At 43.9% G+C, this 19,562-nt stretch overlaps 1 protein-coding gene across 1 annotated transcript in view; it reads left to right on the top strand.

Moving 5' to 3' along the window:
• The window catches only part of LOC147684691 (uncharacterized), a 378,108-nt gene that overhangs the window by 294,353 nt on the left and 64,193 nt on the right, over positions 1 to 19,562 (top strand). Inside the window, exons 88-90 of the mRNA XM_086939726.1 lie at positions 849 to 1,027; positions 5,471 to 5,561; positions 15,421 to 15,547. Of these exons, the coding sequence (XP_086795852.1) occupies positions 849 to 1,027; positions 5,471 to 5,561; positions 15,421 to 15,547 (397 nt within the window). The remainder of the gene's footprint in view (positions 1 to 848; positions 1,028 to 5,470; positions 5,562 to 15,420; positions 15,548 to 19,562) is intronic.

Genomic DNA, 19,562 nt, shown 5'->3' with positions numbered 1-19,562 from the left:
ATACTGTGTCTGTAATGACCTGAGGGAAGTGGTCACGCCACATAGCCCGTTTTTGGCACCAACATTGCTAACAAGTGTAACTCTAATATATCTGAGCTGTGCACACATTATGGCAGTGCCCCTTCAGTCCATTTGGTCGACAAATGCAACATTCTGTACAAAGGCTAGGGCAGAACGGGAGCAAACACTAAGGATGCAATGGGACTGGCACCGTTGCACACTTCTTAGCTTAACCTGTTAGGGTACCACCCAAAGCTAAGCAACACAATTTAGGAGTCACATTTGCACATCTGGCACTACACCTTTTTAAAAGTAAACTGGCTATGATCTGGAAACACATCAAGGAGGATTTCATATATTTTGTAAGGGTCATTCCGAGGTTTGAGGAGCAAGAAACCCTACCATCTTGACTTCAGCGCTGTGACATAAACAGAGTGGAGAACCTCAATAGATCACCTGGCACACCCATCAAGCTGGCAACTTCCTTGAATGCAAGTGTTCATATCCCTGTCTTAATCCAAAGCCCCTTCATATGGTGATATTGGGCAAGTAAGAGAATGAATGCAGAAATAGCAGAGGAAAATATTCAGTATATACTGAATGTAGCTGGAAGGGATTACATGCTGTCCTAGGATATCACTACGGCATAGAAACAAATCTTTGCTTGAAAAATATTTACTGAAATAGAAACTGATAACTGCTCAATAGATACTCTTTGTCACAATAAGGTACAAAGTAAGAAAATATGAGCAGGAGAATAAGAAGGATTATGTTTTTATCACAAGGTATTTGAACTGATCGAGTTACACTTGGGCAATGAATATAATTTTGTGTTTTCTACATTGCAGGGAATTAATGCAAACATTTCAGAGGAGAACCTCCTGATTTTAGGTCATCTGTCCTGTGACCTCAGTGGATCTGATATTGCACAGTCTGACTCTTACATATTAACTGCGCTAAAGGGATGTGCATCATTTTCACAGGACCAGGTAACTGCCATTGAGGGACAGCTCCAAAAAAAATATGGGTAAGTTCACTGTGCTCAAATTTAAAAATACATTCTGCTCAGTTTTATGCAAAAAATGTCAATACTGCTTATCAAACAAAATATGTGTTGTTTGGGAAATGCACAGTTAAACCGATTATCTGGGATGAGGACCCACTGGATTAAGCATGGGCGAATTTTGCGAATCTGGCGTTCGCCAATTTGCATATTTGCGAACTCGCAATCCGCAAAATCCGCGAATTCTCGCGAATTTGCGGATTTATTTGTTTTTATAGTGTTCTCAAGGGTTTCTGCCAATTCGCGAGGATTTTGTACCAGTTCGCAATTGCGAACTTACTTGTTGGCACGCAACGGTCGCTTCTATGTTTCTATGTTGTTTCTACGTCTGGTTCATCATCACAGGTTCACAGCACCCTCTGTTTCAACACTGCCACCCTCTGTTTCACCCATGCCACCCTCTGGTACATCAATGCCACCCTCTGGTTCATCATCATCACTGTAGATTATGGGGGGAAAAAGCAAGCACACCTGCCCTGCTTCAACTGACATGAATTAATTTGGGGTTGATTTATTAATGTGTCACTGTTTTAAAATTCCAGTCTGGCACCTGCTTCCTTATCTGTAATTTGCTTTCTGTTGCAGTGCAATTTTTTTTTCCAGGACCTTTGTGGCCTACTTGTAGCTATTCTATGATCCGGCTGTGAGGGACAGAGCAGGGTCATACAATTGTTGCAACTAGCAACTGAACTCTGGAGGGGCCCTAGTCAGGAAGCACTACAGGGAATGGTTACTAATGATGAATTTGAACTTTTGCACCTGCTGAGTGTTTTCAGTTTAGCAAAACTCGTTTTTCTGCAGAACAGCTAATGTAATGCCCCAAACAAACTTACTTGTGAAAGTTGATTTCTAATCCAAAAGTGATCCAAAGAAAGTCAAAAGGCCTCAAATCCAAAAAAGGGCAGGCAAATGTCAACCTGAGGAGTTATTCTGATAAAAATCATCATTTTCAGAAGGTCTATGCTGCTTGCTAGTGGATTTCTTGTGCAGAATTGCAAATTTTGTAATTTCGCGAGTGCGAGATTGTTGCTGCCCGCCGCACCTACATGTTCGCAATTGCGAACTTACGCCGCACGCCGCAAAATTTATCACCAAGAAAAAAAAATCTGCTGCATGCGAATTTGCGGATTTTCGGTAAATTCGCGAGCGTTCGCAGATCGCGAATTTACCGAAAATCCGCAAAATCCGCGAGCGGAACGGATTTTCCGCCCATGCTTACACTGGATCTAAAACGAAACAGGTTAGTGTTAGATTCCTTACCTTAGAATAACCCCAGGCGTCAGAATGGATCCGGAAAGTTTTGCCTAGCAGTACCCCTGCGCATCGGTAGGCTCCGTCTGCGGCTCCGCATCCGTCGTCGGCGTCGTGGTCGCCGGGATGACGTCGTCGGAGTACTTAGACGCCGCCCTCATGCGCTGATGTTAGTCCTTCTTTTTTTTTTCACGCCAGCAAGCGCAGATCCGGGAAGAGCAATACTCCTTAGTCACTTTTTGACTAACTTTTTTCGATCTGTTTTGGATCTTCTCGAGTCGTTTATCGACTCCGGTGCCGATAGGGATGCCCGGGTTCAAACTCTGCGACGACTGTAGCCGACTGATGTCGGTTACCGACCCCCGCCGTCGGTGCCTTTATAGCCTGGGGCCGACCCTGAAGACAAGTCGTGCCCCGACTGCTGGGCCTTGACGTAGAAAGCTAGGCTGGAGCGGTCCCGTAAGCGACTCGAGCTCCGGCAGTCGGCCCGCGCCACTCAAGGTCCCGGTTCAGGAGGAGGACGAGGGACCGGTCGCGGGGCCACAGTAATCACAGCTCGGCGAGTCGACACCACTCGTCGGGCTCAAAGTCCTCAGGTAAGTCGAGGCATAAGAAGTCGAAGAAGCGGCATCGCTCTACTGACTCCCCCCGACGCTCGTGCGATGCGGCCGGGGGTTCAGGCGACACCACCCACCCCGGAGCCGCAAGTGCCGCGCCCAGCTCCATATCCGCAGGTCCCTCGGCTGAACGCAACGCCGGAGGAGATCAGCACCTTCCTCACAGCCATGAGGTCGCGCTTCCCCCCGTCGGGTCCTGTCGAGGTGCCTTCGGGCCCCATGGACCTCTTTCTTCTTTCTCTTGCCCAGCAGGGCTCTGCTCTGGGCACTCTTAAGGGCTACCTCTCTGCCATTTCTGCCTTCTTGAGGCTTCCTGATCAGCCTTCTATTTTCAAGTCCCCTATTGTAAATAGATTCTTGAAGGGCATCACGCACATGTTCCCTCCTGTTCCTTTCGTGATGCCTCAGTGGGACTTGAACCTTGTTCTTACTTATCTGATGTGCGCTCACTTTGAGCCACTTCACAATTGTCCTCTCCGTCTTTTAACTCTTAAGACTGCATTCCTGGTTGCCATCACCTCTGCCAGGAGAGTGAGTGAGCTCCAGGCTCTTTCTTCTAAACCTCCTTTCCTTTCTGTCCATCCGGACAAAGTTGTGTTGAAAACACGTCCTTCTTTCCTGCCCAAGGTGGTTACAGCCTTTCACATCAGGGATGTCCATCACCTTGCCCACCTTCTTTCTGCCTCCGCATCCTTCTAAGGAGGAGGAGAGGCGCCACCGTCTGGACCAAAACATGCTCTCTCCTTCTACCTTGATCGCACACACCAGTTCCGGGTGGACGACCAGCTCTTTGTTTGTTATGCGGGTACTAAGAAAGATCGGGCGGTACACAAGCAGACCCTCTCTCGGTGAGTCGTGTTGTGTATCAAGGTATGCTACTCTTTGGCTCGGAAGGAGCCCCCTGTTGGGCTGAGGGCCATTCCACTCGGGCCACGGCGGCTACTACTGCTCTGGGTCGGGGAGTCCTCTTGCAAGACATCTGTCAGGCAGCTATGTGTGCCTCGCTGCACACGTTTGCTAGACACTACTGCCTGGACAGCCAAGTCTGGAGAGATGGCTTTTTCGGCCGTTCCGTTCTCCAGGATTTTCTGGTGTGATCTTGGTCCACAGACCCACCACCGGGGTTGGGATTGCTGGGGTATCTATTCTAAGGTAAGGAATCTAACACTAACCTGTTTCTTTCAGATGCACAAGTTACTTACCTTCGTTAACGATCTGTAAGAAACAGTAGTTAGTGTTAGATTCCTTACTGCCCCACCCATCCTCCCCGTTCTGCGGACCGATATCTAGTGTTAAGGTATTTCCCTTTGAGGGTCCTAGTTTTATGGCACCAGTGTCGGTCTCTGGCATGGCTCTGCGTTCCTGGCGTGGAAAGCTATGTACAAGAACCGACGTCAGCGTGTGAGGGCGGCGTCTAAGTACTCCGACGACGTCATCCCGGCGACCATGACGCCGACGACGGACGCGGAGCCGCAGATGACGCCTACCGACGTGCAGGGGTACTGCTCCGCAAAACTTTCCAACAGTTGTATTAACATACATTTGAATTGTTATCAGAAAATCAATTATAGAGCAATATGCTCATGGGTCCCCTGAATTAAACCCAGTATGCAGTTCACAATGACGCTTTTGTTCCAAAAAGTTGTTTATTTCATGACAGCTCAAGAAATAATTCTTGGTAGTGTGTGGTCATACCTTTTAATTGACCCACCAAATAAGTACAAAAATGGGAAATTATATCAGTCTGAGATCACACCAGTACATCATACCTGATCAAGACAAGCTAATGTACTGTTCCTTCTTTCTGATTTATTTTGTCGGTCATTTTAAAGGTATCACTGCCTACATTCTACATGGCTCCATCTTTCCATAACTAGTGTAGTAAACTTGGTTATATCTTACAAGCCGAACTGTCTTGTATGTGCACAGACTTTAAACATTGTCTATGATAGATGTCTTATTCTGTGATATTTCTCTGACCACATACCAGAAATCTTTGTAAAATAGGTTTTCATATTGTTCAGAATTTTTTTCTTTTGGATTACAAAAAAAACTGTCGCAGGTAGGGGGCTTGTTGTAAAAGTTCCCAGATGAAAAAAAGGAAATAAAGTTGTTTTCTTGGTAATGCATTTGTTAAGTAGAGAAAGAGCAGGATTGATCTAACTGTTAATAATGACTGGTATCTAAAATAGTTCTGGGCAGGGGTGGGTACTGGATGAGCAGGACACATGGTGATAGCTGAAAAAAGTCTTACTGCTTTTAGACATTGGCAAAGCAACTAGTGCATGAATTTTTCTTCAGACAAGCAAGTGACCGCATAGTTTAAGATTTGAAACGTCAATGTATTTCTAATACAACGCTCTCAGAAAATTGTATTGTTCTTGTGGCTCATACATTATTGTAAGACTGCAATGTGATCTACTTTCTCTTAAACCATGGGAGTTCCACCATCTGGATACTAGTTTTTATAAATGTGGCTATGATCATTCTTTGAGTGTGCAATGTACCCATTAATAATGAGTTTATTTTCCCCATTTAGTCTCCCAAGTAATTGGACAGACGATAACCTGCAGGAAATGGGGAACATTGCTGGTGCTTTACAGAGTAACACACTGCAAACAATCCCAACGGTACGTTTTCATTTCCAACCCTAGGTAATGTAGACCACTTGGGCATGAAACTTTTATTACATGTAATCGAATCTCTACATCACGTGCATCCCCATCTTATTCGCAGAAACTAGCGTATTCCTCCTGATATGGAATTGTCCAGATAAATACTTGTAATTGGATTACATTTAAAAAAATGTAATAAGGCATGATGCCCACATTCCCTTTGGAGACGCATTGGTTGGCTTTTAGCAAATGCTAATATGTGTTCCTTATGTGCTATGAAGTGTTATACCGAATGTTGAGCCAATCTTGTTGATAAGTGAAAACTCTTCCTGCATCATGGGTGTGAAGAGGAGGGATGACTTTCAGGTCATATGTGGGAGTTGCCCTGATATGTGAAGATCTGATAGACAAGCATTTAACTCACTGAGCCCACTAGCATGTGAGGCACAAAACTTTCTTGGAGGAGAGCATGATTAAGTTTTGCCATTTCACAAAAGACTCCGCTGATTCAGTTGCTGCACTTTCCACTGGAGAGATTCTAATGCTTCTTAGAAGAGCCTTGTTTTTATTAGCTGGGCAGGTTGGCGTTAGCCATCAATGCCATGTAGTTGTGGTGTGCCACAGGGCTCCTCCCTAAGCCCCACACTATTATTTAACGTGTATATGAGCCCCCTAGCTGAGTTTGTCTGTCCTTTCGGCATAAAACTCGTCACTTATGCCGATGATACTCAGCTAGTGGTGGCCCTCAATCAGCCAAATATTTCCCCTACCAATCTAAGTAGCTGTCTAAAGGAGGTGGCCAACTGGATGACACTCTCCTGTCTAAAATTGAATGGGGACAAAACTGAGCTCATGCTCTTAGGAAACACTCCCTCGTTTAATGCAAACCTACTGTGGCCCATCTGCCTCAGCCCTGCTCCAGCTCCAAAAAATACAATAAAAAGCTTGGGCATCTGGTTGGATCACTCCCTTAATTTTAATCATCAAGCAATGAAGCTTTCAGCCTCCTGCTATGGTTTACTTAGGCTATTACGGAAAATCCTACCTCTGCTCCCATTTCAAGCAAGACAAATCATGGTCCAGGGCCTTATTCTGTCATGCTTGGACTATGGGATTGCCCTCTATTTAGGGGCCCCTCAATGTACTATTCGCAAACTCCAGATTATCCAAAACTGCGCAGCTCGCACTCTCCTGGAAATTCCCCGCAGACACTCAACCAATTCAGGACTAAAGAGCCTGCACTGGCTCCCGGTTAGGGAAAGAATTCAATTCAAGGCACTGTGCATTGCTCACAGGGCTTTCTGGAAGACCGGCCCGCCATCAGCCAGTCACTGATCACTCCCTTCCAACCAAATAGACAGCTTCGATCGGCATCTTCTTTACTTGCCCTAGTCCCTAAAATTAAGAGAGCAAGGTGCGAAGGTCGCTCTTTTGGCTATAACACAGCCAAATTGTGGAACTCTCTTCCCCTCCACCCCGGGGCAGAGCCCAACCTGCTGCCCTTCTGCAAACTCCTAAAAACTCTGCTTTTCAATAAACCATTATAGATCCCAGCAGCCTCCTTGCCCGTATTTGTCTGCAGCGCTAGGACGCCTCAGGGTAGCTACCGCGCTTTACAAATGTTCTTCTCATTTCATGCAGAAGCAAAGAACCTCAGGACAAATATCAGGTTGAACGACTTTGAGCTGGTAGGCTAGAATCCCACAGTTAAACATCAAGGACCTGATGTACGACCCATCAATTTGTGACTCGCAAATTGCATCGCATTTGCAACTCGCAAATTTGTGACTCGCAAATTGGGATGTATAACAGTGTCTCAGACACTTAGCGGTTCCTAATGGGGTCGCAAATTGCATGCCTCATGAATATTAATGAGGCAGTCGCAATTTGCGACCCCATTAGGAATGGCTAGAACTCCCAGGGATGGTGGCCTGCCGGGGTCAGCAGACCACCATGTCTGGGACTGCTTTTAAATAAAGCAGTCTTTTTTTTATGCAGCCCGTTTTCCTTGAAGAAAAATGGGATGCATTTAAAAAAGAAAAATGTAACTTTTCAGTTTCATTTTTTTAGGGCAGCAGTAGTCCCTAGGACCACTGCCTGCTCTTAAAAATATTTTTTCTCACATACTCACAAAGGGGAAAGGGTACCCTGGGGACCCCTTTCCGTTTGCGAGTGGTTTACCACCTACTTGAAGTAGGTGGTAAACTGGGAGTGTTTTGCAGTCACAAATGGGGTTGCAAAAAATTGTACATGGCATGGTGACTCGCTATTAGGAAGGGACGCCCCTTCCTAACAGCGGGAGTCGCAAATGCTATTTTGCGAGTCAGTGACTCGCCAAATAGCATTTGTACATGCCATTACACTTTTTTGCAGTCTCACACTGGATGATCTCCCGTTTCCAGCTGCAAAAAAGGATTGTACATCTGGCCCCAAATGCCAAAATTCTTCCTGTGCAGTGGTTGAAATGGAATGGGAAATAGGTATCCTGGTGGCTATATTACAGAATCAATCCATCTTCTGAATTGTGGGAGTTAACTACTGCAATAAGCAAATCTTTCTTGATGAATGTATTTACAAAAACAGAGCCCTGACATAGATGATGAAATATCTTAATTAGACCTCTTGTTGGTTAAGTTTTTGAGCCTTTTCTATTGTTCCTGTATCAGAAATTGTGGCAACTTGGTTTTATTTTATTTTTTAAGATATATATTAGGTTTATTTACCAAACCGGTGGAAATAGTTTCAGTGAGGTCCAATCCGCCTTCATCTGGCTTCTCTGCAATACTCCATGCCTGAAATATCTTCACTTCTTCAGCAGTTGCTGCCTGACAATTACAAAAGGAAAGACAAAGCCACTTCCAAATAACACTGTCATCATCGCTAGAAGTTTCCATTTGTCTTCCACAGAAAATGGAATGTTCTTCCCGGGCCCTCCTTCATAGTGGGACCTGCGGATGACGGGGGTGACAAACCTGCGGACTGTCTCAACATGATAGCACCAGGAACAGACAGAGATATTCTACCAACCATAGCTTCATTGCCCGATATAAAACTATCTTCCTCTAAAACAGTGACTTGACCTTCCCAATGAGCTGGCGGAAGAATCAAGGGCAACTTAAATGTATTATTGAAGCAGAGGCAACTAATGGTAATTCTGATGAGTAGGTGGCACTTGGGTCAGAAAGGCTTCAAATTAGCATCTGTCCTTGTTGATCCTCAAAGTCTATTAAAACTTAGAAACTGACCCCCCACAACCTCCCAAGGGTTGCTGAAAGGTTGAGAGAGAAGAGGCAACCAGGGAGCTTTGGGCTTTTAAGCGAGGGTCTTTCCAAGGCTCCAGTGGGAGTGATTGATCCTTTACCTTTGTAATATCTGTCTTTGTGCTCTCAATAAAGGGTTCATGCCTTCTGGCAAACATACTTTTTTTTTAAACACCTGATCCACTTAAGGTTAAAGGAAGGTTCTTTACTCTCAGTCCAACAGGAATGAGACTCATTTTCATTCTAGTCATCCCTTAGCTTTCGGTCCATAAATAATTTTCTTTGGGATTAAAAGTCAAATCTGAAAAGATACAAAAGTATGACAATAGAGTGCTATGTGAAGACTCACCAGAGATACTCATCCCAGATCAGTTGATTTACATATATATATAGTGATAATGGTGGGATGCGATTAGGTTTGGAGTTGGCCAGTGTTTGTGTCTTTTAACATTAGTGTGCAGATCATGACAGTGGGCCCGATTCACAGAATGAACTTAAGACTCAATCCTAAACTTACTACTGTTTTGGTATTCACAGATTGCACTTACTACTTTTGGTATTCACAGAATGAACTTACTACTTTTGGCATTCACAGAATGCACTTACTACTTTTGGTATTCACAGAATGAACTTACTCATATTGGTATTCACAGAAGTTAGGACTCCTAACTTTAGGACTCCTAAATGCCTTCTGTGAATACGAAAGGCCTAAAATTAGGATTTTTCTCAATTTAGTAGTAGTAAAGTTAGGACTCCTAACTTTACTACTACTAAATTGAGAAAAATCCTAATTTTAAGACTTTCGGTATTCACAGAAGGCATTTAGGAGTCCTAAAGTTAGTAGTCCTAACTTTACTACTACTAAATTGAGAAAAATCCTAATTTTAAGACTTTCGGTATTCACAGAAGGCATTTAGGAGTCCTAAAGTTAGGAGTCCTAACGTCTGTGAATACCGAAATGGGTAAGTTAATTTTGTGAATACCAAAAGTAGTAAGTGCATTCTGTGAATGCCAAAAGTAGTAAGTTATTCTGTGAATACCAAAACAGTAGTAAGTTTAGGATTGAGTCTTAAGTTCATTCTGTGAATCGGGCCCATTGTGTCTGTACCTTGTCTGGTCATTAAGATGAAGAATATGTTTGTTAAGATCATATTGACTTCTTTCTTCAAGAAAGAAGGGTCAGCCTACATCACAGGTAATAGAGAGTTCTAAATTCTTGGAGGTGCAGATGAGAATGTGCAGTAATAAGTCTTCTTTTTCCACACTTCAGGGGTTTTAGAAGCATAGAGCCTGCACTCCCTAGAGTACAACTGCCTCCAGTGAGCTAGAGCTTCTAAACTAGGTATAAGGGAGAATTGTGGTGTAGGTCTTTGTGTGTTATATGAGCTATTTTCAGTTGAATCTTGGCCTCAAAAGGGAGCCAGTGTAGTGATTTGAGTGTAGAAGTGATGCAGTTAATGCTGTAATCAGCCAAGCCACAGCGTTAAGAGATGTCTTGAGTGTAGCAGACCTTGCTTTGGGTATTCTTGTTAATGTTGCACACCCGTATTCCAGCCTGGAGATGACTAAGAACTTCAATGCTATTTTGAAGTCTGGGAGCAGTAAGAAAAGTTTTATCTTCTTGAGGAATTTCATTTGGAAAAAGGCTCCTCTTGTGACGGCGCTCGTATGCTTGCATATCAATATTTCTGTGTAGTGTTATTTCAAGTGATTTAGTCGACTCTATGATGACTGGTTTGCAGTTGAAGGCAGTTAAGTTGCTGTTCCATTCTTCGGCTGGTGGAGAGCTATGTAGTTTGGAATCTAGTAAGAATTCAGTTTTTAGTGCATTTAATTTAAGGTGGTTTGTGCCAGCTATTCTTGTGTTTCTATGGTTGTGTCGTTGAGTCTTCTGATATCTTCCAGAGATGGTATCTCATCGAGAAAGCTGTCAACAACCAGCTCGCCGCCTTCCTCGAAGCCAACAACTCCCTCGACTCCTCACAGTCCGGCTTCTGAGCCAAACACAGCACCGAAACTGCCCTCATCGCAGCAACAGACGACATTCGAACCCTACTGGACAATGGAGACACAGTCGCCCTCATCCTCCTCGACCTCTCCGCAGCCTTCGACACAGTCTGACATAACACCCTCCTTCAGCGCCTCAGAAACATTGGAATCCAAGGAAAAGCACTAGAATGGATCACCTCGTTCCTCACCGGAAGAACCCAGAGAGTCCGCCTTCCACCATTCAAGTCAGAGGCCACTGAAGTCATCTGCGGCGTTCCACAAGGATCTTCACTCAGCCCCACCCTTTTCAACGTATACATGAGCCCCCTCGCGACCATCGCACGCCAACACAGCCTCAACATCATCTCCTACGCGGACGACACTCAACTGATCCTATCTCTCACCAAGGACCCTCACACCGCCAAAACTAACCTACACGAAGGAATGAAAGAAGTTGCCGAATGGATGAAACATAGCCGTCTGAAACTTAACTCTGATAAAACAGAAGTCCTTATCTTAGGTACCTCCCCCTCCGCATGGGACGATTCTTGGTGGCCAGAAGCCCTTGGAAAAGCACCCATCCCGACAGACCATGCACGGAACCTGGGCGTCATCCTGGATTCCTCACTTTCAATGCACAAACAAGTCAACGCCGTCTCCTCATCCTGCTTCAACATTCTTCGCATGCTCAAAAAAACATTTCGTTGGATCCCCACCGAAACTAGGAAAACGGTCACCCACGCCCTGGTCACGAGCCGACTGGACTACGGAAACACCCTCTACGCCGGTACTACCGCTAAACTCCAGAAAAAACTCCAACGAATTCAAAACGCCTCAGCCAGACTCATTTTAGACATCCCGCGTAAAGAACATATCTCTGGTCACCTGAAAAGCCTCCACTGGCTTCCCGTCAACAAGAGGATCACCTTCCGGCTACTAACCCACGCACACAAAGCACTCTACGAAATCGGACCAGAATGCCTCAACACACGACTATCCTTCTACTCCCCCTCCCGCCAGCTACGATCATCCAACCAAGCCCTTGCCACCGTACCTCGCATCAACAAAACCACCATGGGAGGTAGATCCTTCTCCTACCTGGCAGCTAAAACCTGGAACTCCCTTCCCACCCACCTTCGCCTTACCCAGAATCACCTAGCATTCAGAAAGCAACTTAAAACGTGGATATTTGACAAATAATTCCCCTCCCCTCCTCAAGCGCCTTGAGACCCTCTGGGTATGTAGAGCGCTATATAAATTCTTTGACTTGACTTGACTTGACATGTACAGCTGCGTGTCATCAGCGTACATGTGGTATGATATGTTTGCTTGTTTGAGGATTTTCATCAGTGGTCACATTTTTAAGTTCAACAGAGTGCAGGATCTGGTGGATGCTTGAGTAACACCAACTGAGCCATGGGAGGGGCTGGATAGGGTGTGATGCAGCGTGATTCTATGCGATCGGTTTCAGAGAAAGGAGGAGACCTATTTCAGCACATTTACTGCCAGCCCCATTCTGTTTTCTAGTAGTTTTGGGGTACTGTTATGTTGACTCGATTGTTGCTTAATGATTTTAAACAATTTGTCTGCCCGCTTTTTTGTGTCATCTAGCTAGGATCTGAAGTATTCCGTTTTTGTATTCCATTGAAATTTTTTTCCAAGACTTTTTCAATGTTCTGAGCTGTTTTAGGTGTGGAGAGGATGCTGCTTGCCTCCACCGTTTCCCTGCAAGTCTGCATCTCTTTCTTTCTTCACTTAGATGACCGTTGTACCAAGGTCGTGTTAATCTGTTTGTGATCCTTTTTTGTCATTAGGTGGGCTACAGTCTCCATTATTTCATTCATCATTTTATTGTAGTGTCCTGTTAGTTTGTGAACATCAGAAATGTATCCTGGGGATCAAGGTTTCTTTAGATGCGAGCTATACGATCTATGCCCAAGAAACCTTCATACCCGGAATACATTTCTGATTCTAGAAATATGAATAGATACGAGCTATATGATCTATGCCATTTATATTTCCAGAGTCCCTGATCCACCACCTGGATTTAACCTCTTGTCTCTTTGCCTCTGCTTTGGGGGCTGTGTTGTGGAATGAGATGCAATGGTTATCTGACCAATCAAATGTGACTATCGAGTCGATGCATGGAGCATCTTCCTTGGAGATATTAGGTCTAGTGTTGCTCCTTTGTTATGTGTTGGTCCTGTGAATGATTGCACCAGATTATGGAAATCATGGGAAAAAGATGTTAACACATTCATGTGTGGATCCTTGATTTCATTCCACTGTAGGTTGAAGTTACCTAGAAAGATTGCGTTCAGGTGTTGTAAGTTTTGTACTGGTTTTGTTTCCATTAGTTACTCAGTGAGCGTCTGGTTTTCTTCAGGAGGGTGGTAAATAATGTGTAGTTTGAGGACTTCAAGTATCATATATCCACAGGAGATAAGTTCTCCGTTTGGAAAGTATGATTTGTAAGTTTGTTTTGGAGAATGCACATTCTCTCCACCTGGTCTTATGGTGTTGCAGTTCATTTCTGATAGCTTTGATTACTATACCCTACTCGTAACATTTGCAATTGCCGTACTGTTTGTGGGATGAACAAAGGTCCTATATCCTAGTGTCATCCTTTTTAAATCCATTTTCTTGTTCCTAGGAGAAAGTTCATACCTCCACTCCAAATAAAAAAAAATTAATATGCATTTTCTGATCGAGTTTCCTGAACTTTCTTAAAATCATTCCTCAGCACTACTTAGCGTACTGCAACACAACAACGTGTTCCTAGACGTGTTGCCATCTTCTCCACTTGACAATCGAAGAGACAAATAGTTCTCTTGTTTGTGATCAGAGTTTTGTCCCCCATTCCCACAGCTGTCTCACTGATTTGAATCATACATCCCCATTGCCAGCAGCACATGCTGGACACTATTTTTCATGATCTTATGATGTCGGGTAAAGTCTCCCTTACGTAAAATTGTGAAAGACTCCTTGCTGTCCTCTATGGGCCAGATGTAGGTGGACGAAAATAGCCATTTACCGATCGGTAACGGCCTAATTCGGCCGTTACCGACCGGTAAATGGCCATTGACATGTAGTGGCCCTTAAATGTTGCATTTTCGGTAATTTTACTGAATCGGTAATTTTACCGATTCGGTAATTTTACCGAAAATGCAAGATTGAAATGTGGGTAGCCAATTTTCCATTGGCACATGGCGTTCAGAATCGGTATTTTACCATGGAATACAAATCCATGGTAAAATACCGATTCCTGTGTACATGCACATCTGTGCATGTACACATGTGCCATGTGACAGACAGACGTGCCCTTAGGGCATGTCTGTGTGCCACATTGCACACATGCCCGTTTTGGGGGTGCTAGAGGGTGTCAAAGTGACACCCCCTGCACCCTTGACAAATTCGGTATTTACCGATTCGGTAAATACCGAATCGGTATTTGAATTTGAACAAATGGCTTCTATTCTATTATATGAATTGAATCCTATGGGCTTCAAGGCCCATAGGATTCAATAGCAAATACCGATTTGGTATTTACCGAATCGGTAAATACCGAATTTTTAAGGAATCGGTAAAAAATCCAGATGTTGGTACCTACATCCCATTTACCGATTTTGAAATACCGAATCGGTAAAATTCGGTAATATTCGGTATTTCAAAATCGGTAAATGTGATTTACCTACATCTGGCCTTATATCTCTTATTAGGAGTTGCTTGCAGTCTCCCGCTGAACCCATAATATTGCCTGGGCAGACCGAGATTACGAGCAATGCAGAAAGACGGCCACAGCTCCACAGCTTTTCCCAGGGACGCAGGCTGCTAAAAGCAGCCGAAATGCCTGGGTGAAAATCCAGTTTGTCTGAACTGGGGTGGTGTGGATTGCAAAAAAACGATGGATTTAGGCCCAGATCTCTGTACTGGGGTGAATGTATGACATTGTTCTGCATTCTGTCCATCAACTGTTATTTTTACATTTGTCACCCCGAGTGGAATGGGTATGCTCAGACGTGACTCCCATGCTCTCCACACCACTGGAGTTAAGCTATCCTGGCTGAAGACGGCTGATAGCCAGAAACCAGTCCTAGGATGCTTGATTCCGTTCCAGGAAAGACATGGCTTGGCAGTTCAGGCTGGACTTTTTCCCAATAGGCACAGGGTCAAGGCTGATTTGCATATGGCCATGTCTGAACTGGGGTGGTGTGGAGTGCAAAAAAACGATGGATTTAGGCCCAGATCTCTGTACTGGGGTGAATGTATGACATTGTTCTGCATTCTGTCCATCAACTGTTGTTTTTGCATGGGTGAAAATCCAGGCAGAAATAATCAGAGGAATATGTGTTAAATTCAGACTTCCTGGCTATTACCCATTTCTAAGTGGACTCTCAGAGTCGACCTTTTAATGGACCTGTGTTTCCGACAGCTGAAGATACCGTTCCAGTCAATACCTGTTTTTACTGGTGCCCTAATGCTGGAGCTATTAACGGGTTACGAGAGGCTATGTGTGCTGAGTTCCACTTTATATGTATCATTATCATTAAAATGACACAATGTTAAATAAGGATGCATGCTGCGTCTGCCTGACCCTTTGTTTTCTTTCCATTGATATTCTGTAGCAAGTGAAGATTACCTTTTTTCCTGGCTTCTTGGGTCAACTGAAGAAACAAAATATGCAGTTGTTCACATCTTGTTTAATACAACTTCAACTGTCAGTCCCAAACTCAAGAGCGATGAGGGCCACAGGTATTTATTTATCTTTTGTTTATTATTTAATTTTACATAAATTCAATTTAAAGCTGTATTTAGTATTAAATAATATTAAAATGTATAGACCTCAATCCTACTTGAGTGTTTGGGAAGCCAAGAAAAAGTCACGGAAATATCAAACTGGTAACCTTTAAGAGAAGGGGAAGCCACTGTGCCATTTGTATTACACTACATACCTTCGACCAGGAACCCAATGCTGGTCTAGTTACTCCCTGATGGAGTGCTTCGTTGTAAGTGTGTTGAAAAGACAGTGGGCCCTATATTGGACGCGTTTTGATGTTGTGCATAGGTGACCAGAGTGGGGTCTGGTATTGTGATAGGGTGATGGTTGGAAGAAGATTGAAAGATGGAGAGCATGAACTTTGCATACATTTATTTTTATTCTGCCTCGTGATGGCTCTAGAGATTCCACCTATGAGTGAAGGAGGGGCAATACACTGTAGGTGCAGTCATGAGAGAGGCCCTATTTAAACACGTGGAATGGCAGGAAAACCAATCGTAGGATATCAGTTAGTCTCTGCCTTGCACTGGATACTGCCAGTCCTGGTATAGGGTGTTTGTAACCCCTGAAACAAGAGGTTAGCGACCCAAAGGCATGGGCTGCATGTCCATCCATTTGCCACTAATGATAATCTCCGAGTCAGGCAGAGGACAAACATTGCCAAAGTAAGAGCTGTTCAGGACCTACTCATGGGATGTATGACGTTACAACGCATACATTCACAACGCATACCATTACAACAAAACTTTTACAACGCAGGATCCATTACAACGCATGCCATTACAACGCAGCTGCTATTACAACACATGCCATTACAACGTAAATATGGGTAAGTATTTTTTTTGTAATTAATGGGAATGTAATAGTAGTGTAAGTGTTGGATAGTGTAAGGGTTAAAATTACTAATCTAACTCCAGGGGGTGTAATAGTAGTGTAAGTGTTGGATAGTGTAGGGGTTAAAATTACTATTCTAACTCCAGGGGGGTGTAATAGTAGGGTAAGTGTTGGATAGTGTAGGGGTTAAAATTACTATTCTAACTCCAGGGGGGCATAATAGTAGGGTAAGTGTTGGATGGTGTAGGGGTTAAAATTTAATTAAATACTTACCCATACTTACGTTGTAATGGCATGCATTGTAATAGCAGCTGCGTTGTAATGGCATGCGTTGTAATGGATCCTGCGTTGTAAAAGTTTCATTGTAATGGTAGTGCGTTGTTTTAGTTGCGTTGTAATGGCTGTTTCCCCTACTCATGAGCAGTTGAAGAGTGAATTACAGGACCACACTTAGATACAGTAATGCTGCTAACATCTTTCTTCGTTTGATAGTGAGGAGGGCTGAGGAGCATGAATTATTTTACTCTGGGCAAAGTGACCTGACTGTCCAGGTAGGAGTGCTTCATAAGCATGTGCAAGGAAATCCATTTTTCTCTCTGACAGATATCCAGGACAGTAACTCTGCGAGCTGACACAGTGGTCGCAGCCTTGGCTCTGGGTGAATGAGCTTGCAAGCCCTCAGGAAGTTGTTTTTGGCAAATGAATAGCAGGTTTTGATGCAGATTGTTATTCATCGAGAGATGGTCCATTTCTGCACCGCCTTTCCTTTCTTGGCCCGAAAAGAATTTACTCATCCACCCGGAACTCTTTTGTGAGGTAAAGGTAGAACTAAATAAGTTATTTACCTGTAACTGTAGTTCTCCAGTATTGGGAGCTTTCATAAATTCACCTGCTTGACTCAATCCCCATTGTCATGATGGGAGTCCCCGGTACTTAAAATAGTAGTAATAGTAGTTTTAGTAGTAGTAGTAGACTTAATTAGTCATAATACACTAATAGGTATAGTCTAAAGAAGGACTAGGCCTCTTAGTTTAATAACCTATCATAGTCCTTATAAAGAAAAGGACTACAATTTTGCCCCAACCAATCAGCATCAATCACCCTTTAGAACACTCCTGAGGGAAGCTCAGAGCCTAAGAGTTTCGAGCACAAGTGCTTTATACAATCTGTTGAGACATATAAGGTGAGCTTCCCCCTGGGGAGGAGGGTAGGTCGCATGTGAATCTATGAAAGATTCCAATACTAGAGAACTACAGTTACAGGTAAGTAACTTATTTCTTACTCCAGTATTAGAACTTTCATTGATTAACATGCTTGAATCAGATTAGCAAACAGTTTGGTAGCACATTTACGATAGGTTTGAAGCTTAACAGGAATCTGAACAGTTTAACCTGCAAGCAATCATCAAACAGTATAATTTATTTTATTTATGAGTTTTGTGTAGCGCCTGAATCACCCCCGAAGGGTTATCTCTGTGCTGCGGAAATGCGGGAAAGAGCTGTCACGGAAGCGTCTAAAACAAAACAGTTTTAAGAAGCCTTCTAAATTGGAGATGATCCGGACATTGCCTCAGCGGAGCGGGAAGCTGATTCCAATACAGAGGAGCGAGGTGTGAAAAAGGTGTCCCACCCATCCTTAACTTCTTCAATCGGGGAACCACAAGGAGGGATTTTGTTCCCGAGCGTAGATCCCTAGTTGGGGTGTAATGATTACATTTTTCGGCGAGGTAGGCAGGGCCCATGCCATACACCGCCTTATGGACTTTATAAGTTTTCCAGTAAATGAAACAGATCATATTCATAAATATGCATATTCATAAATACGAACCGGGAGCCAGAGAAGCTGTTGGAGAAGAGGAAGAGAGGCTGTTTTTGAGAGGACATTTAGAACCAGACGAGCCGCGGTATTCTGGACTACCTGCAGACGGCCCGACAAAGACTCATTAGCTGATACCAACAGAGCATTGCAGTAATCCAGTCTGCTTCGTACCAAAGTCTGGATAAGGGTTTTCCGTGTAGAGTCTGGGATAAAAGGGAAGACTCGCCTTAACAAACTGAGCACGTGGAAACAGGTATCAACAGTGTGGGTCACCTGTTCCTTCATAGTCAGTGCCTGAATTAGGCGTACGCCTAGACTTTTGACGACAGTCTTAGACGCAGGGGGGCACAGAGATCTACTGGCAACCAGTCCGGTGACCACATCAGCGGAGCCTCTCCAAAGAGCATGATCTCGGTCTTCCCTACGTTGAGTTGGAGGAAGTTACTCCTCATCCAATTGGATATTGCTATCATTGAAGTCATTCCAACCATCATGCAACAGTGTACTGAGGAGAATGCTTGGTTGGGGCCTCATAAAAATCACCCAACGTACTGTATAATGTGCAGGTTTCACTTTTTAACAAGGGAATTTTATTGTGCAAGGTTATATCTAATGTTCTTCACTTCCCTTTTCTTTTAACTAAAAGTAATGTATAATTGTATAAAATGTATTCTTTTATGGTGAAATCTTTTACTGAATAAAGATTTATACTACTACATATTGCTATCATGCCTGAGGAAAAGGTGGACTGGACAGAGAGAGTGGATTTATTGAGTGAGAAGATAAGCTGGCTTTCGTCGGCATACAAGATTGGAGTAAACCCAGAAGTCCTCAAGAGGTTGTCCAAGGGAGCAACATAGATATTAAACAACGTAGGGCTTAAACATGAGCCCTGAGGCACTACCTTGGTCAATTTCATAGTTTTGGACCAATAAGGTCCAAGGTTAACTGTCTGCGAGCGGTTGTCATCCACCACAGGGCTAAACCTCCAATTCCAATTTCCTCCAGTCTCCTGAGCATACTCTGGTGGTCGACCATGTTGAAGGTGGCAGAGAGATCTAACAGCACAAGAAATGTGGGTTGGGCACTATCTAAGGCCAACCTGATGTTATCTGTGACAGCCAGCAGGGCTGTCTCCGTGCAGTATTTAGGCCTAAAGTCTGATTGCGAAGAATCGAGGCTCCTGGAGAATTCGACAGTCTGACAGATGTTTATTGATGTACTTTTCCAGAAGTTTGCTCAGGAGAGGCAGTAAGGAAATAGGCTGTAGGTTGGAGAGAACTTCCAAGGGAACTTTAGTGTTTTTACGAATAGGGATGCCCTGTGCCGCCTTCCATT

This window comes from Lissotriton vulgaris, chromosome 10 (assembly GCF_964263255.1).
Source record: "Lissotriton vulgaris chromosome 10, aLisVul1.2, whole genome shotgun sequence".
In the NCBI taxonomy this organism is placed as follows: Eukaryota; Metazoa; Chordata; class Amphibia; order Caudata; family Salamandridae; genus Lissotriton; species Lissotriton vulgaris.
The sequence above is the reverse complement of the archived record's forward strand: the minus strand, read 5'-3'. Positions and strand labels throughout refer to the sequence as shown.